The sequence below is a fragment of the Canis aureus genome, chromosome 14, assembly GCF_053574225.1.
Source record: "Canis aureus isolate CA01 chromosome 14, VMU_Caureus_v.1.0, whole genome shotgun sequence".
NCBI classification, from domain to species: Eukaryota; Metazoa; Chordata; class Mammalia; order Carnivora; family Canidae; genus Canis; species Canis aureus.
The window spans coordinates 64,311,470-64,334,842 of record NC_135624.1 but is presented as its reverse complement, the minus strand read 5'-3'; the positions used below and the strand labels follow the sequence as shown (position 1 = coordinate 64,334,842).

Sequence of the window (23,373 nt, the reverse complement as noted above, 5' to 3'; positions counted from 1 at the left end):
GGACTAGCTCTCCACTATGTACATATGTAGACAAACTCTCCATTTATTTATTTATTTTGGTTCTTTTCAATGCCTTTGGTGAAATGAAGACAAAGAAAGAATAAAAAGTTCCATTTTAGCATTACTGTAAAGAAGGGACCTAAGAGAATGCTTGTCATTATCAATAGGTTCTGATACCATTTGACTTAACTGCTTTTATTCAGTATTAGTGCATTTGTTCTGCTGTCCATTATAATTTATAGCAGACCACAAAATTGATCTGTAAGAAAACAGCTAGAAAGGCCCCCCAAAATGAAATTGTATATAGAGAAAAATGCTACTTTCACCTTGGGTGAATCATGTAGAAGATGTACACATAATGCCACATTCATTAAAAAGGAAAAGATATAGATTTTTCTATTTCTGGTTCATAGGCCGAGATTATGAGAAGGAAAAAGTTTGCAAGGAACTTGCCAATCTGGGAAAAGATGACTTCACATCTTTGTAAGTATGAGGTATTCCCTGACTCTCTTGAGTGAAATGTGAATGAAGCCATGTGTGAGGGAACTCCATTTCAGCATGCTGAACCATTCTCTGAACATTTTAAAAAGATAGAACCCAACGTGGCCACAGATGTCAGGCCAGTGGAGGACATCCAAAGATTCCAGTTGATTATTGTTACTAGGGTCTGAGAATTTGTTAGCAGTAAGTTTATTAATAGAGTTAAGGGAATAAGCATAGTTTTCCAGTGTAAATTAGAATGCAAAGAGTATATAGAAGGACCATGGCAAAAAAAGATAAGAAGATACAGAACAGGTCTATGGGGGAGGCTCAAAGAGAGGAAAGAACAGGAGGCTGCTCAGATAAAACCCCCAAATCCAACTTCCATTTTACAAGGGAAGTTTGTCTGGAAAAAAACCCCAAGTTTTAAAAGTCAAACTCATGTTCTTTTCATTAAAGAAGGTATACAATATGCTTGTTAAACACTGAACAAATATTTCATGTTTAAATAAGTACAAATGTGAAATTTTTTAAAATTCTAAATATATTGACTTATTTTCCTCAGATCAATGGTCTTATATAGCAGAAAGTTTCCCAGTAGCACATTTGAACAGATCAGTCACCTCGTGAATGAAGTTGTCTCCTTGACAGAAACTTGCTGTGCTGAAGGGGCCGACCCAGACTGCTATGACCACAGGGTAGGTTTATGTGCTTGCCCATGCCCATGGTGGCCCAGAGAAGAAGCCAAAAAAGACCCATTATGACCCATCTTGGAGAAATCTTAGACAGCAACTCCATCTACTTCAACTTTGGGATACTTAGAAAACCTGTTCCTCCCAGATCCCAGGCTTATTCTAGTAAAATTAATTAGTTTTGCCCATCAGTCCTACAAGGTTCAAATGAGAAAACTCGGACATATATTAATTCATGAACCTCTTGTAATAATATATTCTGTGTGTCTTAAAAGCCTACCCATAACCATACATTTATCATGTTAAGACTGATACCAACTGCCCCAGAATAATTTAGTGTTGGCCTCAGATTATTTGGGGGTTCAAAAGTTGCTTTACATGCTCTCTCTCTCTCTCACATACACACACACACACACACACCCTAGGTTCTCCCTTGAAGTATAAAAGCAGAAGTTAAAATGCCGAAGTGACAGGGTTTCAAAAAGTAAACAGGAGCTGGAAAAGGTGAAACCACAGGTATTTCTAGCAATTTCCTAATGCAGTCATGAGGCCTCATGCAAAGTACATTTAGATGCATCTTGATAAAGACCTTCACAGACAACTATCTTCTTGCTCAAGCCTGTAGAAACCATGCTTCAAAGACCTGATTAGAATATATTCTACACAATGATGATTCTTACCCATTAATTGTTTTATCTGGCCCTTACGTATCTTCTAAAGAATTTTAATCATTTTCTTCCACCACCAGTTCCATAAAACCCAAAATTTATTTCAACTTGACCTTCTGCCCTACCTTAAAATAAACTCCCAATCATGATCACTAATACATTTTTATTTATATTTCATGTATTTGCTAAGTGATCCCTTTAAAAAAAAGATTTTATTTATTTATTCATGAAAGACACAGAGAGGCAGAGACACAGGCAATGGGAGAAGCAGGCTCCCTGTGGGGAACCTGATGCAGGACTCAATTCTAGGACCCCGAGATCATGACCTGAGCCAAAGAGATGCTCAACCACTGAGCCACCCTGGTGTCCCTGATCCCTTGACCAGAGATAAGCTCCACATTAGTAGAGACAGATGATAAAACAGAGATGGCACTTTTTTTCAAAGCACCTTCCTCTTTCTCCTGTTTGTTCAAAGCATTTTTAAAAATATGTTGAATCTTTTCAAACTTTTTTTTTTTTTTTGGAAAGACAGTAATAAAGAAAAAAAAAACAGGTTTGCCAGGGAAAGAAATGGAAAAGGAATTCACTGACTAAAGAGATAAGGATAAAAAGAGTTCCTAAGAATTCCTAAAGTTCGGAGAATCTGATGGAAAGTAGGTGTAGGAGAGAAGGAGAGGTTTACTTTTGGTTTACATAACTATTTCATCATGTCGCTTTCCTTCATTTATAAGAAAGATCCGTAGAAGTTGTGTTTTTAGAAGATGACAAACTTACAAGTATAAGGATATCAAGGCACTTTTCCCCAAGTATATCCCAAGATAGGTTTTCATATGGGAAGGATTTCAATTCTACATTTATTCCAAATATCAGATATTTTTCAATAATAATATTTTGCCGCTGCAGTTGCTTTGGTGGTGTCCTTACCATGGGCTTAGTCGGCCCAAGTGTTATCCGTGTGCCAGTGTGGAGGCAGTACATTCAGTTGCCCCAGTGGTTTTCAACCTATGCTGCACATCAGAATAAATACCAAGGCTTTGGGAAACAGATCCTTGGGCCTCCCCTTTGACTTAATGAATCAGAATTTCTGCGTTGTACAGCCCAGGCACCGAATTTCATATACTCTGATTCTGATGCAAAAGCAGACTGTAGAATGACTGGGTAAAAAAATACAAACAAATGTAGAAGACTAAAGCTGTCAAGAATTAAGTCTGCTCATTTAATAAAAGGAGATGCTCCTTCTCCCTGGGTTATTTGCAGCAGAAAGCAGGTGGATATCAGAATTAGCAGTGGAGCTTTTTCAAATGACCTCACTTAATATCTCCCTAGAGAAACATGGAGAAGGATAAAACCTCCAGTGGCTACAAACACAGTCCACACTTGTTAATGAAGGTTCTGTTTTTGTCTGAGTCATTTATTAACATAAGACCTTGCATTTGCCTATAACTATTACAAATTGTCATGTTGATAAGTCATCCGATGGAGCTTTTGGCACGGACAGTTCATTACTAATGAGAATTTTTAAATTTAAGACTAAGATGTCATATTGAATAGAGAACTACAAGCCTGGAAACTTCCATATAGGAGTTGACTTGTTTTTCTTCTCTTATTCTAGACCTCAGCATTGTCTGCCAGGTCCTGTGAAAAGGACTCTCCATTCCCAGTACACCCAGGAACTGCTGAGTGCTGTACCAGAGAGGGCCTTGAACGCAAACTCTGTATGGCTGCCCTGAAGCACCAGCCACAAGAATTTCCTACCTATGTAGAGCCAACAAATGATGAAATATGTGAGGCATTCAGGAAAGATCCCAAAGACTTTGCTGAGAAGTAAGCTGCTTGTATCCTAAGTAAAACTTCAAGGCAAAAAAATATCAGAAGTGTGTTGAATCTAATGCCCTACTCTATACAAACACCTCTTCTACAGCAACCTGGACAATTTTCAATAAGAACTTGACTCTTACCTAAGATTTCTCATCTCAGCCAGTGCTGGTTATTGTAAATACCTTTCTCAGATAGAAATGAAGTCAACTTTCTAAAAGTCCCAAACTTAGTTCTATTGTCTGAAACAGAATCACTTAGATTCCCTGTCTATGTGACATTTTCAAATATTTGACAGCTATTGTGATTCCTCTTATGCTAGGGATCCCTTATGCATACTGCATCAGATAGATTTTTTCCACATTTTTGTTAGTTTTTGTGATCTTTCAAGACTAATATAAGAATATATAATCTGGCTCCTCATGAATGTTAAACAATGAGATGGTCAAAATTACATGTTCACTTATGTGGTATCATAGGCCACGTTGACAACTGTTTCTAGGGATGTAGGAATAAAAAAACTTAAGCTTTGGTGAACACTAAGCATTTAAAATGTGCACAGCAATACAATTCTATTTATGATAATGACAAATACATATACAAAAGTCAAATTCAATGTCACTCAAATTGGCTTTGGAAGGTTGAAGTTAAGGTCATGATTTTATAAAAATTCGTTGGCTTTCTCATCCCTGAGAAAATTTTCAGAGGTTTTGCCCAAGATTTCAGAGTCTCCTATAGACCCTTAAGGGCTTATGCTCCTAAAAATTAAAAATTTCAGCAAATAAGCAAGTGTATACGTAGCAATTGTCAAGAATAGTAAACTGGGATAGATAATGAAACGTAAATGTGTTTTATTTTAACTCGTTCAATCAACACTAATAAGCAATTACCATGAGCCAGTAAAGAGACAAATAGCCCCTCCTCTCAATTAATCCGTATGGAAATTTAAGACATTACTTTAATGAAAATACTGATTAAAAGTGACTACTATTTTGCCAATTCTTTAAATCCTGAGCACCTTTTATAGAACTAACATAATGCATCCTTTTTTCATCAATGTGCTTATTAAAAAACTAGATTCTGTTTCCCACAAATGTTTTGACCAATCCTGTTTTCCCTCCCAACAGATTTATGTATGAATATTCCATTAATTATGGACAAGCCCCTCTATCACTCTTAGTCGGTTATACCAAGAGTTATCTCTCTATGGTAGGGTCCTGCTGTACCTCATCAAGTCCAACAGCTTGCTTTTTGAAAGAGGTAGGTATCACTTTATTATGCAGTTATATATTTTTTTTTTCTTCTACTAACGCCATCCAATTTAAATAAGGAAGTTCAGATTCTGGAATCAGTAAAACTTTCTAAAATGCCTCCTTTACATTGTATCCATTGGAAAAATAAACCTAACTACCTCTAGGAAAGGAATATTAGTAAGTTTCTTTTGTCAGAATTCAGTTTTGTAGTAATAAAAAATAATTTCTTGTTGCCATTCCTGAACACTGCTTGGCCATCTAATAATAGGATTCTCTCACTTATTTCCTAGAGACTCCAGATGAAACACTTATCACTTCTCACCACTATGTCAAATAGAATTTGTTCACAATATGCTGCTTATGGGAAGGAGAAATCAAGACTCAGGTAAAGATCAAGCACCATCAGTATGTTTAGCTGTTTGCTTCTACACTATCCATAATATTAGGATTCTCTAAGAAAATATTTTTAATAGAATATATACACTATTGTCTTATACTCCTATAATTCTCAAAAATACAGTCCAGTTCTTTTATCTACATTAAACATGGATAAAGAACACAGCTATGTTGTAAAACATGAGATTTGTTTTTAATCAACCTTTTCCACATATTCATGGGAAAACTGGTATATCACCAGAAATTGTTTCCTCAGTATTTATTTAAAAATCACTTTTTTGTTCATCTGTTATTTCCTTTGCCTATTTTTTCCTTGAGATCAGATTTCCTGAATTCTTGTTACATGAAGCTTTGTTCTATATATAACGTGTATCTCTTAAGCTTAGTGAATGTATTCTAATTACTGACTTTATTTGTAACCTTCACTGTGATTTTTGTGGGCTACAGTTAACACCATATTTTAATTTTGACAGTTTCTATGTTAACACTTATCTCAGACTTCTGGGGTTTGCAGATTTATCTTTTCAGTCTCTACAGTCTCTAATTCTTCTTACTTTGATCTGCAAGCTTTTTTCCCTCTAATGGCAATGAAAAGACAAACAAACAAATCTATTTTGTGCTGGCATCAGATCCTAAGGTTCTCTAATGTTAAGAGGAACTACTTTCATGAGTCCTTTAAAAATACCTTCCAATAGATATACTCAAACACTAAAATAGCATTTTCTTTAGACCTCCCCTTTAGTTTTCCTTTTGCAATAAGATAGTGTATTTGGCAAGTAGAACATAAGGATTTGTAATATAAAACCACCTATAAAATATATAACTAATTTAATCATTAATTTATACTTGCATTAGCGTGGGAATTTATCTCAGGTAAGTAGCATTGAATGTGAACAAAGATTTAGCTAATATATTGCTGCACCATTTCTTTTTTAAATATGAAAAAATTAGAGTCTTCTGAAATTTCCTTACAATGGAGAACACTCATATTACAGTATATCTATATGAGAATGCCATATGGTTTGTTATAATTCTATTGTAAAAAGATGTAGAATGAAAAATATAAAATATTGGTAAAAGAAACTAAAGAAGATACAAGTAAATGTAAAGACACTCTGTGCTCTTTGAATGGAATAATATTGTTAAAATGTTCATACTATTCAAAGCAAACTGCAGATCTAGTACAATCCCTATCGATATCACAATGGCATTTCTTGCAGCAATATTAAAAACAAAAGCATCCTAAAATTCATATAGAATGTCAAGGGACTCTATGTAGCCTTAACAATCTTGGAAAAGAAGTTGGAGGCCTCACATTTTAGGATTTCAAAATATACTACATGGCAGTAGTAAGATGCTATGGTACTGGCATTAAAAAAATAGAGAGAGATTAATGGAACAGAGAGCTCAGAAATACACTCTTACATATTTGGCCAAATGAATTTCAATGGGGGTGCTGGGCTACACACTGGAAAAAGGATGGTCTCTTCAACAAATGGTGCTGGGAAAATTGGATATCCACATGCTAAAGAAGGAAATTGAACCCTTACCTTATACATATACTAAAATTCAAAATGTATTAAATCAAAACATAAGGTCTAAGACTATAAAACTCTTAGATGAAAGAGAAAGCTTCAGAACATTATACTTGGTGATGTTTTCTTAGAAATGACCTACACAACAAAAGCAAAAATAGACAAATGGAACTACAAACAAACTTCTGTGTGTAAAAAGACAACCTACAGAATGAGAAAATATTTACAAGTATATCTAATAAGGGTTTAATGTCCAGAATATAAGGAACTTCCATAACTCAATAAGAAAGTATTCAATTTTTTTCAATCAAGTTGTTTAAACAATTCTCTTCGAGATATATAAATGGCCTATAAGCATATGGAAAGATGTTCACCATTAGTAATCATAAAATAAAGGCAAGTCAAAACCACAATGAGATGTCACCTCACACTCATTAAGATGGCTACTACCAAAACAGAAAATGAATGTTGGCAAGAATGTGAAGAAATTGAAGTTCTCGTGCGCTATTAATGGGAATGCAAAATGGTGCAGCCAGTATGGAGGTTCCTCAAAAATTTAAAAATAGAATCCCACCTTTGCATTCGAAGTAGAATCTCAAAGATATTTTCATACGCATGCTCATTGCAGCATTACTTACAATAGCCAAGAGATAGAAGAAACTCAAATGTCTACCAATAAATAAAGCAAATGCGGTATATACATACATTGGAATAATATGCAACCTTGAAAAAAGCCTGTCACATGCTACAACATGGATGAATGCTAAGACATTATGCTAAGCAAAATAAGCAGTACCAGGAGGACAAATACTATATGATTCCCCTTAGATGTAATATCTAAAGTAGTAAAAAGGTGGTTGCCAAAAGACTGAGGTGGATGCTGTCAGTGTTTAATGGATATACAGTTTCAGTTTAGCAAGATGGAAAGATTCCAGAAATTTGTTATATTTATAGATACTTATTTATAGTAAAAATTAACATTACCAAGCTACATACTTTAAAAGGTAAGATGGCAAAGTAAATTTTTTGTCACAATTTAAAAATAATACTTAATATAAATAATACTTAATATAGAAAATATCCCTGATATATTAAGTGAAAAAGACAAGTGTATAAATAGTATAGCAGAGTATACATAATCCCTTATGAAATACTTAATACTTAATAAACCTTAGAAAATTCTTCAAGGTTATACACCAAAATACCAACATTTATTATTCTGTGATCTAGGGTCATAGGTCTTATTCCTTTTTGTTTTATCTTTAGTTTCTAAATGAATTTATAAACCATTTTAAAAAAAATTATTTATTCATGAGAGACACACAGACACAGGCAGAGGGAGAAGCAGGCTCCATGCAGGGAGCCTGATGCGGGACTTGATCCTGAGACATCCAGGATCACGCCCTAGGCCGAAGGCAGATGCTCAACCTCTGAGCCACCCAGGTGTCCCATAAACCATTTTTAAAAGTACAGTGAAAGGCCACAAAAAAAGGGATATTGGCCTTATGAATAGGGATGTTAGTACTTGATTGCTCTTTTAGACCTAAATTTTTTTTTAAGATTTTATTTATTTATTCATGAGAGACACAGAGAAAGAGACAGAGGCAGAGACATAGGCAGAGAGAAGCAGGCTCCATCGAGGGAGCCTGATGTGAGACTCGACCCGGGAAGTCCAGGACCACCCCCTGGGCCAAAGGCAGGCGCTAAACCACTGAGCCATCCAGGGATCCCCCTGTATCTAACATTTTAAAGGTATATTTCAAGTAGGTAGGTCTTGCATAAAAAAAAAAAAAAAACTACATATCAGTACAAAAAATAGGAAATGATTCCTTGGGGATGATTGAATTTTGAATAGTGGCTCTAGCACATAGGATCCATCACATAGCAGATGTGTTCCATGCAGCTATTGAGGACAGAGTTGAAATTACGGTATTATTCTTCCAGACTGTATGTTCATAATAAGACCCAAAAAACAATATTAGCCACCTAACAATTCATTTTTAACTACTTAGCCATCTCATAAAATTAGCACAGAAAGTGCCAACTGCTGAGCTGGAGGATGTTTTGCCACTAGCTGAAGAGATCAACACAGTTCTCTCCAAGTGCTGTGAGTCTACCTCTGAGGACTGCATGGCCAAGGAGGTAAGAGAATCCTCATCATGTGCCATGCACTAAGAATCCCATGTTGCTATGGGATCTATGTTGCTTCTTCATACATCATCTCAGTGAATCATCGTGAAATTTAAGTGTATTGTTAACTCCATTAATAAGGAAACAAGATTAACAAGGATGAATAATTTGAAGTCTTACAACTATTAAATGGCCAAGTCCACACTTGAGGACAAGATTATCTAACTCCCCTGACCTTATTTTACCTGCACAGCCCAATACAGGTTAATCATAATTAAATTTATTTAACTTCTTAAACTTGATAAACTTCGATTCCTTGGTAACACTAGCCACATTTTAAAAAAAGATTAAGTTTATTTAGTAATCTCTACACCCAACATGGAGCTAGAACTCACAACCCTGAGATCAAGAGCCACATGATCTACCAACTGAGCCAGCCAGGCACACCACTAGCCACATTTCAAATGCTCAATAGTATTGAACAGTATAGATACAGATCATTTCATCACAAAGTTCTACTGAACAATATTGCAACCAATATATTATTGGAAGATTGGAAGCTGTTCATGTTTATACCTGTGATGACTCGATCATTTTCTTCACCATTTTTTCAATTACACAATCCTTTTAAGTGGATATGAATTTGAATAGTTGCTTTAATAAAGGTTACTCCAAGTCTGTAGATCTCTTTAGAAACAGATATGTCATATTGCTTGGTCTTTTCCCACTAAGAAAACATGTCTGTGTTAATAGGTGTTTTTCAAGAACCTTACTTATAACCTTTCATATATACCATGCCAGGGCTTATAAGCCTACCTAAGCTTTTCTTATTTTTAATTAGGCCAACCAGGAAACTAACAATGCACAAACTCACAATTGCTTTTATAGCTACCTGAATACACAGTAAAAATCTGTGATAACTTATCCACAAAGAATTCTAAGTTCAAGGACTGTTGTCAAGAAAAAACGCCCATGGACATTTTTGTGTGCGCTTACTTCATGCCAGCTGCTCCAACACCTGAGCTGCCAGCCATTGAGTTGCCTGCAAATGCGGATGTATGTGATAAAGGAAACACCAAAGCCATAGATCAGTAAGTAGAGTTGACCAGAGTAAATTTTTTTCTTGACAGTATTGACATTCACTAGCATTAGATGACAAAGAAATTAAATGAGAAGAAATGGTAAACCTATATCTGTTTTCATCCAACTAAGAACTAAAAATAGACCATATGTTCGTTTACGCCATGAGCTGCATAAGGTCTGAGTATATGCATATTCAGGGCATAGAAATATTTCACAAATAAGTTGTATTAACAGGTCAGAAAATTACCAATATTAGAATAATTTAGATTAACTTTAGACTGATTTATAGTTGACTGAATATTTTTATAAATGCATAGAGAGCAATGGAATAAGATAATGGAAGGATTTACAGATCTACTTACACAGAAAAGCCACTTGAGGTGCCTACTTGAAGCTTTATGTAGGGTTCATTGTATTATAGTTACATAAAAGTTAGTTCCATATGCATTTGAAATAGATATGTTTATATAGAATATATACATACGTGTATATATAGTACACACAGAGCTTTAATACAGTATTAACTAGTCAGAATAGCTCCAAAGCTACTACTAACGATTTGCATTTCATTGAGAATATAAATCCAAAACCTGTTGATTTGGAGTCAGTTTTACCTAAATCTTTTATTTTTTATTTTTTTTAAAGATTTTATTTATTCATGAGACACACAGGGAGAGAGAGGCAGAGACTATAGGCAGAGGGAGAAGCTGGTTCCCTGTGGGGAGCCTGATGTGGGACTCGAACCTGGGATCATGCCCTGAGCCAAAGGCAGATGCTCAACCACTGAGCCATCCAAGTCATCCCTAAATCATTTATTTTTCATTAGGATGCAGAAGCCAGGTGGTCAACCTTTAAAATAGACGTCAGATTTCTAGTATGACACACAAACACAAATCTACTCATGTCAAAGAGTATTCTCTCCTTTTCCCCTTGTGCCAGGTATACATTTGAATTAAGTAGGAGAACTCATCTTCCAGAAGTATTCCTCAGTAAAATACTTGAGCCAACCCTGAAAAGCCTTGCAGAATGCTGCGACTCTGAAGATTCTACTGGCTGTATGAATGCTCAGGTACACTTACTACATTTTCTCAACCTTGGTAGAGATTGGAAAAGGGTTGGAAAACTGTAGCTCATGGGCCAAATCTGATCCAGTGCCTCTGTTTGTATGGCCTATGAGCTAAGAATGGTCTTATATTTTTAAAGGATTTGTTTTTAATTTTAGGGCACAAAAAAATGTGAAACTAAAAATTCAGTGTTCATAAAGTCACTAGAACACAGCCTTCCTCCTTATTTACACATTGCTTATAGCTGCTTTTGTGTCATATTGGCAAAGTTGAATAATTACAGAAGAGACTATATATGGTTTACAAAATCTAAAATATTTACTATCTGGTCTTACATAGAAAATACTTGCCAATATCTGGCATAGATAAAAACACACACATACTAAGACATTAAATGGAATTCTAATTTAATTTATGTCTTCTAGAACAATGCTTCAAGACAAATAATTTTGTATGCAATTGTTTTCTTACAGGGACCTCAACTGAAAAAGGAATTATCTTCTTTCATTGACAAGGGACAAAAACTATGTGCAGATTATTCGGAAAACACTTTTACTGAGTTTAAGAAAAAGTAAGATTTTTCTGGCTGTTTCCTTCACATTTATCAATAACTGCAGTTTGGTATGGTAATTTGAATGTATAATTGAAGATTTAAGGTGTGCTAAGTGAGCAATAGAAAAAAGAGGTGCAATTAAGAGTTTTAAAAAGTAGAATCTGTGTAGGAAGAAATGGAGTTCTTTTCACAGTGGGGAAAAAAGTCATGTGTATCAGGTGAGAGATCAATTAGAACAGAGCCACAGAAGTATAAATTACAAGATCTGCTTGATTCAAAACACACCAAATTAGCCCATAGTTCATCAACATTCTTGCCCTAAGGCTAAATGTAGATGTCCCTACACATAATTGAGGAACTAGAAAACTGCTAAAAAAAAAAAATAGGTTATCTAACTTCATGGTATATTGTGTCTGACAAGACAACCCAAACTGTCAGTCAAGTGGTAGTACCACTCATGACCAGCATGCGTTCTCTAAAACTTGAAAATCACCAACACTGTTGTACAACAGTCAACTGCCATGTTTCTTAAGTAAGACGAGAAAGGCCATGATAATGAAAGAAATTTTACCCACAGCATTCCCAAATTCATTAAAGTGATTTCTTAGATCCATTTCAAATCATCTTGTCAACATAGGACTAAAGCAAGAACAAATAGGACTCCACAAAAAGACCTAAGAATCCCCAAAATCAGATGCTTCCTTCAATGACCCCTATGAAAACTACCTTAGCAAAGCTCTATAAGAAAATGAAAAATTGTAAAAGCCGTAAGTTCAAAATGTTTATTTCCGAATTATCAGAAAACAGTACAGAACATTAAACAGATAATCCAAGTTTTGTACTCCAGTGTTGCATAGGGCAACTGACTGATAATTTATATAATCTCAAAACATTAAAAATAGCAATGGAGTAGAATTGACATTCAGGGCTATGACATCAAAGATTAAGACCACTGCATCCAGATATTTGAAATTCTGCACGAGTGTACACAAATGCACACACATTTTTTCTTTCTCCATCACCTGAGTTCCTTCTGGGCAGACTTACCTGCCCTTCCAACTGGGACTGACTCCTTTCAATAATGCTTTTATGAGCAAACTAGTCTCCCTCATCCTCTTGTCCTTTCCCAGCATCCACCTTATCCCACCCAGATAAATTTGGATTTCTACCATCTCTGCCCAAAACAAGGCTGGCAAACAGTTTCTGGAGAAGATCATGTTAAAACTAGGTTGAGCTGCTGATTTTAAGAGTAGAGAGATACCAAAATCATATAGACCATTCAAACTGGGAGAGAATCCAGAAAACTCAAATCCTAGCACCATCTTGAAAGTTAGATGGAGACTTAATTGATAGTAGGGCTAAAAACAAGAGCCAAAGTGTCTGACCCTCTCTGTGTTTTCCAACATAGCCAGTCAAGAAGCAGGCACCCAAGGGGGAAATTGTATAAAATAAGAGAAAAGAAAGAGTATTAAGGTGGCATAAAATCCCATGAAGGAAATACTCTTTAAGGAGCTTGAAATCTAGTACTGCAGAGAAGATGAAAGTCAGGAAGAATTGGAGAGGAAATCGTCCATGTTAATATAATTGAACAAATGAAAGGGGAAGGCCTGGAAGTCAAACCCAGGAGCAAATTGAATTGCTAAATGATTACTCCACAGATCTGAAATTTAAGACAACTACTCCAATTTTTTTTAATTTTAAAAGACCTGGAGTGGGTTATCATTTTGCATTAGAAAGGTTTATAAAATACAACTAGTAAAACCGTACAAAAATATGGTCTTTCAGACTAGCAGAGGGATTAAAAGCACAATTCCCTGATGCCAGTGCAACCGACCTCCAAGGGTTGATTGACAAGCGCTCAGACTTTGCCTCCAAGTGCTGCTCCATAAACTCACCTCCCATCTACTGTGATTCAGAGGTAAGAAAATTTAACCCTCTCCCTAGCACTGCACAGTATTTTAACAATTTATGTACTCAGATGTACTCTTTCCTTTGTTACTGAAATGCCATCACTTGGCAGACTTTTCCTGATGCTTTCATTGTAAAGACAAAAAAAAGTTAGTTTCCTTGTTATGCTAATTTAAAAGCAAATTGAGGCAGTTGCAAAACTTTATTGCCTATATTCATAAATCCTTTTGTTAACAAAGTGTAGAGCAGTGGTTTTAAACCTTAGGTTGTAACATATTGACAGCTTCTTAAAATGAAGAAAAAAATATGGTAGAGATATCAGAGTCCATCTCACACAGTGAGGGTAAATCTTTTGTGAATTTTACTTCACATATGTACACGCGTATGTATATAGGTATCAGTAGATAGAAGTACTTTTATAAACATGGATCACATACCTTCTCTCTTAATTATAAAAATTTACTTTTAACAAGAAAGAAATGCAACTGAAAATGAATAGTCACTAATGTTTCTTTACAGTAAGATTTTCTTAAAATGGGGTCATTTTTAATTACAAAAATTTTTAGACACTATCAATTTACTTCCAAACTTTAAAAGCTAAAGAAATTAGAACTTGCACATCTTCCAGTTGCCCTCCCCACCCCCACTAATCTGTTCATTCTTAGGTTTATTTTTCTTTAAATGTTAATCCCCCTGAGTCTCCATTCCTTGCCCCTATATTCCTCCCTAGCTTTCCTTCTATCCTTTTAATGTAATTTGCATAAATCATTGCCAGATCATTTATTTTACCTTGTGCTTAACATAGGTATTTCCAGCTAGACCGTCCTTCTTTTATTACTGTATCCTTTTCACTGCATCTGAGCCTACCGGTTTTTTCCCATAAACCATTGTGAGGCAGGTACTTAGTGTTACACCTGTCTGCAGGCTGGAGGTATAAAATAAGGGAGGAGAGCCCAGTTTAGGCTGTGTGGCTCTGTTGCAGGTGGATCTGGTCTGTGCTCTGATATTTTGTTAAATGTTTTAAACTAGGATTTAAACTGCTCTGGTTTTCTTTACCAGCTAGAAAATGTCTCTTTTCTCAATAGCAGCTTTTATACTTGCAGTGGCTTCTTAAAAGTTAGGCAAACCTTAAATGATATATCTGATAAAGAGTTAGTATCCAAAATATATAAGGAACTTACGAAACTCATCACCTAAAAAATAATCCAGTTAAAAATGGGTAGAAGGGGCAGCCCAGGTGGCTCAGATGTTTAGCGCCGCCTTCAGGCCTGGGCCGGATCCTGGGGACCTGGGATCGAGTCCCATGTTGGGCTCCCTGCATGGGGCCTGCTTCTCCCTCTGCCTGTGTCTCTGCCTCTCTCCCTTCCTCTCTGTGTGTCTGTCATGAATAAATAAATAAAATCTTTTAAAAAAATGGGTAGAAGACATGAAAAGACATTTTTCCAAAGACAATATACAGATGGCCAACAGACATATGAAAAGATGTTCAACATCACTGAACATCAGGGAAATACATACCAAAACTAAAAGAAGATACCAGCACCCACCTGTCAAAATAGCTAAAATCAAACAACACAAGAAACAACAGGCATTGGTGAGGATGTGGAGAAAGGGAAACCTCCTTGCACTGTTGGTTGGAATGTAAACTGATACAGCCACCCTGGCAAACAGTATGGGGGTTCCTCAAAAGTTTAAAAATAGAACTACCCTATGATCCAGCAATTGCACTACTAGATATTTACCCAAAAAATACAAACATACTGATTCCAAGAGGCACATGTACCTCTGTTTATAGCAGCATTATCTACAATAGCCAAATTGTGGAAACAGCCCAAGTTTCCATCAACTGATGAATGGATAAAAAAGGTGCGGTGTGTACACACACACACACACACACACACACACACACACACAATGGGATATTACCATAAAAAAAGAATGAAATCTTGCCATTTGCAACAACATGATGGAGCTAGAGTGTTACGGTAAGTGAAGTAAGTTAGTCAGAGAGGGACAAGTACCATATGATCTCATTCCTATGTGGAGTTTAAGAAACAAATGATCAAAGGGGGAAAAGAAAAGAGGCAAACTGAGAAACAGACTTAACTGTAGAGAACTGATGGTTACCAGAGGGGAGGTTGGGGGGGGATGGGCTAAACAAGTGATGAGGATTAAGGAGCACTATGCAGTGAGCACTGGGTATTATAAAGAAGTGTTGAATCACTGTATCATACCCTGAAACTAGTTATACTGCATGTTAGCTGGAATTTAAAAATTTTAAAGTTTGCACTCATATCCCAGACTTGCCTAACATTTTAGTGAAATTTTGATTTTGACTGTACAGCACCTAAAATTGTCCTAATTAGTTTGCTAAACTGAGCTACATCACCTTGTTCATTTTTCTGCTTGATACCCTGGGAGATTCTGATTTCTCTTCCAATTTCTACGTTCACACCCTATTAGCCAATCTTGTTTGCAGCAATTTATAAAGTTAGAACTCCAGATGAAGAACAAAAGCATATTCTTTAAATTCTGCTGAGAAACAGATCGTGTTCATCTTTTATGAAAATTCAAGCCAAGTGAAATCAAACATAAGACTAGAGGAGCTAGATCGTTAGAATATTTTGGTCATTATCACATTAAAACACTTAGCATAAAACAATTGAGCAGACCCTTCCTTTACTACCAACCTACAACAGCTGAATTAGGTTGCCTTATCCCAGAAAAATAAAACTACCTTACTTCAAAGTTGTTACCAGATTTTGCGTAGAGTATCATTCAATTATTAAGAGAAAGGACTATTTTTTTTACATGCTGTCAAAAGGTATCAGTTTCGTAAACTTTTCCTAGTCCGTTTGTTATCTGTTTGTCCAGATACACACTTTCTTTTTGACATCATACAAGAAAAACTGAACAATTGCACACAACACGTTTCCTTCAAGTCTCTTGCTTTTTTGCTTTTTAGATTTTTTTATTATAACATATTACCATTTAAAAACTTTGTATTTTCAACTACAATGATGGAAAGGCAGGTTCATAACAATGTTCCTGCTTTATACTCAGCAAATATAGAGCAGTGCTGCTGCTGAATAGCCAATTTTTCAGTAATTGCTAGAGAAGATGGAAATAAATGGAGTTGAGGCACTCGTGCACATGTGATTGTCTGGAACACTCGAAGGTTCGACTCTGCTGTTTCCATTAGCTTTTTAGATGGTCTTTCTAAACTAATCTCACAGCTAGGTAAGTGAGCTGGCCTCTGCTTTCTGACTTCATGTTAGAACAGCATTCGCTTTGATTCTCAATACTTGGCATGACTATTTGTCCTGTTACCTTATAATATTTGAGATATATTAAATATCCTTGCCCCATATTTGCCTGACAATTTTTTTCCTTAAAAATAATGCCCATCTATTACAGCGACTCCAAGTCATTTAAATCCAGGGATCCACCTCTATCTACTATTCTGTATACTTGGCAGAGTCACTAGAAGAATGGCAAAAGATGCTTCTGAACCAGACTAAACCAGAGTCTCATTATGTGGTGATCTATCCCTATCCCTCACCCTTATCTTCAAATGACAAGCAAATAGAAAAATTAGTGTAATTCTTTTAGTTTCACCATAGTACTCTCAATGAACTAGAACTAGTCCTTTTTTTTTTTATTCCATAGAAGCCCATTAACTATAGAAACAGCTGTAAAATAGGACTTGAATTTATTTTTTTCTCTTCACCCATCATTCAGTCAGTTCATCCCTGGTGATTCTCTGAGAATTCGTTACTAGGTTTCCTCTAAAATGTCCCAACAGAGTGCTAATGGGCATTAACTATGGTTTCCAAAAGTTTTCAGAAAGCCATTGTTACATACTGGAGTTGATCATTACCATCTTGAAAGGAGACAATTGCAAATAGCCAAGAGGAAGCTGGGCAAGAAAACAGACTCTCCCCTCCTTCTCCCCCTTTCTTCTGCTCATACTTCAGGGAACACTGGCTTATCCCCTATAGTTGGTCACATTTCTTAGTGTAAGTAGGTTTTATGAGATCCTCAACATCATAGCTAGCATTTATTAAGCCATTACTAAAGGTGAAGCAGAATAGGAGCCTTATATGTATACATTTATAAGATAATCTAAAACAATTCTAAGTATTAGGTACCATTTTTAATTCTCCTTTTACAGATGGTTGAAGGAACATGCAAGGGTTACCTGATGTTAGGAAAATCATAGGTTTATTCATCAAGAGTCTGTTGCTCTCGCTCCAGGTTACGGTCATAGATTTAGCCCTAACTTCGCTAATAATGACAAAAGCAAAGTATAGATACCAAAAGATTTAATTGACTGAAATCCAAAATTATTAGGAAAGTAGAAAAAAAAATAGTGCCAGGTCAGTTTTATGTCTCCGAATTCCATCTATTCCACTTCCTTGGAATCTTCTTCCATTAGTTATACTACTCTTCTTTTGTTTCAACATTCCCTTTTTCCTGGCTCCATCTAATTTAAAGTTACTTATCTCCTGCCTTAAATAAGGTACTTTGGACACTATTCCCTAGCTATTTTTCCTTTCTCCTCCCCTTACGACCAATATTTTTCAAATAACAGTATATATTCTCATTTCTTACATCTATTAAGTCTTCAGCCCATTGCAGGACTTCTGACAGAACCATGCCACTAATAGCATTACACTGACAATCTCCTTCTTCCCAAATCTAACAAACATTTCTCAGTCATTAGCTTAGCAGCCTTCTCTGAAAAAACACCTGATACCTACAACTATTTCTTCCCCTTTGATACAATTACTTTGATATCCCTATTTTCTACCTTTTGTACTTCCAGGATTCTTCCCTTCTCATTCTATTTCATAGTATCTTCTTCTTCTAGCCATCCTTTCTCTTTTCTAGTTTTTTTTCCTTGCTCTTTTTCATTATATTACATTTTCCTGGAGTGTTCTCAGCCATGGACAGGACCTTAATATCCAAATCTCTTCCATTAGCCAGGATCTCTTCCTTCCACACTGAGCATTTTATCCAACTCTTCAGGGGGCTCTCTTATCCCACAAGAAATATAAATTCAACCCACCCAAAATCTTCCCTTAAAACCTCCTCTTGTGTTTCCTAAATTAATAAATATCATAATCATTCACCCACTAAGATAACAAGTGATTCTTGATTTCACCTCTTTCCATATATATCCAAATTCCAGATCCTATCAATTCAAACATCTCTGTATCTCTGTCTCCCCCACTTACTTCTACATTATTGTTACTTAAGTTTAGGCAACCTCTTGCCTGAATCACAACTTTCCAATTGGTCTCCCTTCTCTAGTCCTCTCACCTTCCATGCCTCACATCCAACCTAATCTCTATGCAGAGGTCAAAATCACCTCTGTAAAACATGTAATAGTTAATATATTCCTCTAATTACTCTCCATAGGGTCTAAAGTTTTGTAATAAAGAATTTGAACCCTTGACTTCCTTTTCAGTTGGACCTACCATTACTTCTTGTTCCTCCTGCTTTGATTCTCCTGAACTACTTGTAATTTTTCAAGTACATTAATCTTGTTCTTACCTCAAGGATTTTTACACATAATGACTCATCCTAGATTGCCCAATGCTCACTCCAACCTAACTAAATCTTTCATCAAGTCTCAGGATTCATTTTAGGCCTCATCTACCCGCAGGGAATCCTTCTCTGGCACTCAGGCTCTTTTATCCCTCAATATTTTGTGCACACCCAATAATTAGCACTTATTAACTATTGTCGTTTCTTTATCTATTTTCAAATTCTAAGTACAGGGATAGCATAAAACTAAATAAATGTGGGGGCAGCCCCAGTGGCTCAGTGGTTTAGCGCCGCCTTCGGCCAGGGTGTGATCCTGGAGACCCGAGATCGAGTCCCACATCAGGCTCCCTGCATGGAGCCTGCTTCTCCCTCTGCCTGTGTCTCTGCCTCTCTCTCTGTCTCTGTGTCTTTCATGAATAAAAAAATAAAAATAAAAAAAACTAAATAAATGTGAATGATGGCTGATAAAAAGTTTAATATAAAGCTACATTTTGACAAGAATCTTTTCCCCTAAGCAAGGTTCAAATTTTTGAATACCTTCTACAACAGTCTATAAAACACTTTATGACTTACATAACTTTTTCATTTCAGATTGATGTTGAAATGAACAATACTGTATAGTCCTGATGTATGTGTGCGGTCTTAGGTAAGTATAGCTTTAAAGGCAGTGAAGAACCCAGATTTTTATTTTTAAAATCCAAGACCAATTTGAGAAGTCTCTTTTCTAACTATCATCTATTCAAACTCATATTACAGTGGAGACATTAAGCATATGGAAAACTTAAGGAGCTTATATGCATATACCAACTAATTTCTTTCTTCTGTAGACCGAGAATCCAGGTCCCCAGCTTGGTACTACATCTATTATAATCCCGCATCTAAGAAAATGACAAGATAGAGATCACTGCAGGGATTTTGAAGAATTCTAAATTTAAAGACTGAATTTAAAGACAGAGTCCATCATCTTAAAAGACAACAGGGTTCCTAGGAGGAAAGAGGTTTTTTCAAATTAAGTGGAATATTTGAAGTATTAGCATTTGTTTATTTTAGACATTATATTATCACCCATTAAAAATGCATGATGAAGATGTTAAAGGCATAACATACTTTAAGTTTCGTACCTTAAGCTGAAGGTGACCTCAATTCTGCACATTAACAAAATTATTCTTTCCAAATTTAATTGTGTTCATTTTAAAGATATTACTTTTGAAATTAAAAATGAAGAAAACAATCATTTGGTGTATCTCAGACCTTCACTGAACTGAGTCTTTTCAATGATAAAAGATTGTTATTTTGCTGATTTATTAACAACATTCCTCAAAATTATATGGAGGCAAAGACCCTTGACTAAGGAAATTAAATCAGTCCATCACATCCAGGCTTTCAATATAAGCTATTTGAATACGAAACAGTAAAAAAGAAAATTAACATCCCAAGAGGCAGTATAACAGGGGTGGTCATGGAAACTTTCGGAATTATCCAATCTATATTAGAATTCCTACTCCGACTACCTATCTTTGTGAGTCATTCATCCCCCCTAAAGCTCAGTTCCCTTTTTTCATGAAAAGAAAATTACAATATCTATCTCTCAGCATTATTGTAATGATGAAGGGGAAGGGATGTATATAAAATGCCTAAGAAATGACAGTACTACCAGCAAAGTTGCTGCTGCTGCTTCTACTACAGATAATGTGAATCTAAACTCAAACGAGTTTCCCCAGATACAGCAGTTCTTTCATGTTTTTAATTGCTCTAGAATAGATCCATTTTCTTCTGAGTTTTCTTTTACTAGAGCATGTCAGCTCGCCCATGGCAGAAATGGCACATACTGTTCAATGGGAAGCTGTTCTAAAATTGCTAGATCAACTGTGGATGCTTATGAATTTCTTCTCAATGAAAGTCTATATTTCTTCTGAGATTTGAACTTGTAGGAGCTGAAGCCTTCATCTCAAGGTGTTCCCATCCTTAAGGACACCTACAATTCAGGTTTTCCAGGCAACAGTGTGATGCTATTTCATTCTTAACTAAGATCATAAACCGTTGTCATCATCTTGACCACTCACTTTCTTCAAGCCCCAAAATTGACTGACTGTGGCCACATTCTCATGCCTCACTGGAGAGAGAATTATCACCTCCTGATAAATCCCACAAAGCCAGTTATCTTTTTCCTTCAGTTTTGGAGACAGTGTTCCCTGGGTTGCCAACAGATAAAGGAATAGGCTCATCCGATGGCAGATTCAAATTGGATTTAAAAAAACAAAACAAAACCAAAAAAAAAAAAAACCACTACCAGAATCACACTCAGCATAGCCAGGCACTAGGAGAGAAACCAGTGAGGAAAGCACAGATGGGTCTCCCATCTCATCTTCAAATGCATAAACTGAGAGTACAATGAAAGATGGAATTTCTTGCACTGTGCAAATAGAAACTACAGTAGAACTCTACTGTAAAAAATAAATAAAAAAAGAAAAGCTATAATGAATCTTGACATAACAAGAGTGATGGTCTTAAATGCAAGTCTTGGGAATTTCTTACATTTTTATTCTGGATCCATCAGGTGGGTCATAGTGGGTATATGGGTCATGCTAGACAGGTTCCTCCTTAAACATAAAAATAACCTGACCTTATAAACATCTGCTGAGTGGTATTATGATTGTTGCCCATTCACTATTTTTCTAACATTTATTTTCATTATTCTCATAGATCTAGTGTTGGAACCACCCTGGGAACATCTGATGGCCTAACCTAAGAAAACCAGAGCTCCTGGGGAGACGAGTGGGATAATCCCTGCTTTTATCAGCTACAATATCTTTATACAATGATGTTTGATAATTTGCTATAAAAATAAATATAAATATAATGCAATCCATACATGTTACTGGGATAATGTTACAATGTTGATATTCAGCTCTGTCCCTGTGATTGTCACAAAGATTCTGGGATAGGTAGCCCTAACCTCACCAGTCCCTGCTTTTTTTCAGGTCTCTGCTGTGTCTTTTTAGAAGATTCACAACATTAAGTAACCACTTTCAAATTCCCAACACACTAAGCTCCACTCATTGATTGCTTCTCAGCCTTGATAGGTATCATTAAGGAAAAGTTAGCCAGACTTCCATCATAAATGCCTGGGATCACTCACTTCTTAAAGAACCACCACTACCATCTTCCTGAGAACACCTTCCTGCTCCCAGCTGCAGGTTGTGTTACATTAAGTAGGTAACATCTACCTTGCATGAAAATTTCTGTGGTTTGAACATTTTTCATCTTTGCTAAAAAGAATTCAGAGCAATTTAGTGTGTCATAATTCTAAAAACCCGATTTCAGCTTAATTCAATTTACCATATGCACACTGTATAGGATATTGTTTCTATGTGCTTTCTTTGCTCAGGGAAAAATGAACTTGCTAACTCAACGTATTTTGTTTTGAAAAAAAGGTTATACTTTTAGAATAAATACCTCTCTGAAACCAATACAAGCCGAGGAAAACTTCTGTATTTATAATTAATTGCCTGAAGGAATTTACATTTATCTCATGATAGATATAGAGTTATACGGTAGAGATGAAGCAAATTTTATAGCAAATATAAATGGAGTCACACTAACCAAAATCATCCCTGATCACTCCTCAAGATTCTAAGTCCCAGGACGGAAAATTTCATTAACTAACTCAAGGTCAAATACCAAAACTTCAGTTGCTGGTAACCGGGAAATAAAATGTCTCTCCCCTTGCAGCTTCTATAGAAGATTCCAAAATGGGAAATTGACCTCAAACAGAAAGTTCTTCAGATACTACCAAGAAAAAAAAGGCAACTATGCACTATGCACTACATATTAAAGCAGGATTTTAGATTTCTTAAAGTTCTTTTTTACTTCCAAAAGTACCTTTCCTGAAGGTTCAAAACCAACTCTGAGCTGTAAATATCATTGATAAAAATAAGAGAATGAAACTCCAAAAGGCAATTGAGTGGCCCAAGGAAACAGTGAAGAATAAAGCAGAGACTTAGCCTTCAAGTCCAGTAGGCCATGCAAGATTAACCATCATACTAGAAGAATGTTTTCCTTGGTGAAATTAGTTCTGGAAAGAATATAATGTATCTTTCTTGAAAGGTCACAATTGACTGCATACAATTTAGTATTCTCTAAATTTAACCACTGATCCCTTTTTCTTTGAATATCACCCAGACTTATTGCTCTGTAAAATTAATCCTGGAAAATTCTGCTCCTTCTTGAGAAACTATGTTTG

General features: G+C 35.8%; 1 protein-coding gene across 1 annotated transcript in view; it reads left to right on the top strand.

Annotated features, from left to right (window-relative positions):
• GC (GC vitamin D binding protein) overlaps window positions 1-22,605 on the top strand; it is a 33,531-nt gene extending 10,926 nt beyond the window's left edge. The window contains exons 2-13 of the mRNA XM_077848317.1: window positions 414-483; window positions 1,046-1,178; window positions 3,453-3,664; window positions 4,783-4,915; window positions 5,199-5,293; window positions 8,852-8,981; window positions 9,858-10,060; window positions 10,992-11,121; window positions 11,590-11,687; window positions 13,455-13,587; window positions 19,722-19,776; window positions 21,834-22,605. Coding sequence (XP_077704443.1) covers window positions 414-483; window positions 1,046-1,178; window positions 3,453-3,664; window positions 4,783-4,915; window positions 5,199-5,293; window positions 8,852-8,981; window positions 9,858-10,060; window positions 10,992-11,121; window positions 11,590-11,687; window positions 13,455-13,587; window positions 19,722-19,751 — 1,367 coding nt within the window. The 3' untranslated portion in view covers window positions 19,752-19,776; window positions 21,834-22,605. The remainder of the gene's footprint in view (window positions 1-413; window positions 484-1,045; window positions 1,179-3,452; window positions 3,665-4,782; window positions 4,916-5,198; window positions 5,294-8,851; window positions 8,982-9,857; window positions 10,061-10,991; window positions 11,122-11,589; window positions 11,688-13,454; window positions 13,588-19,721; window positions 19,777-21,833) is intronic.
• Window positions 22,606-23,373: the final 768 nt, after the last annotated feature.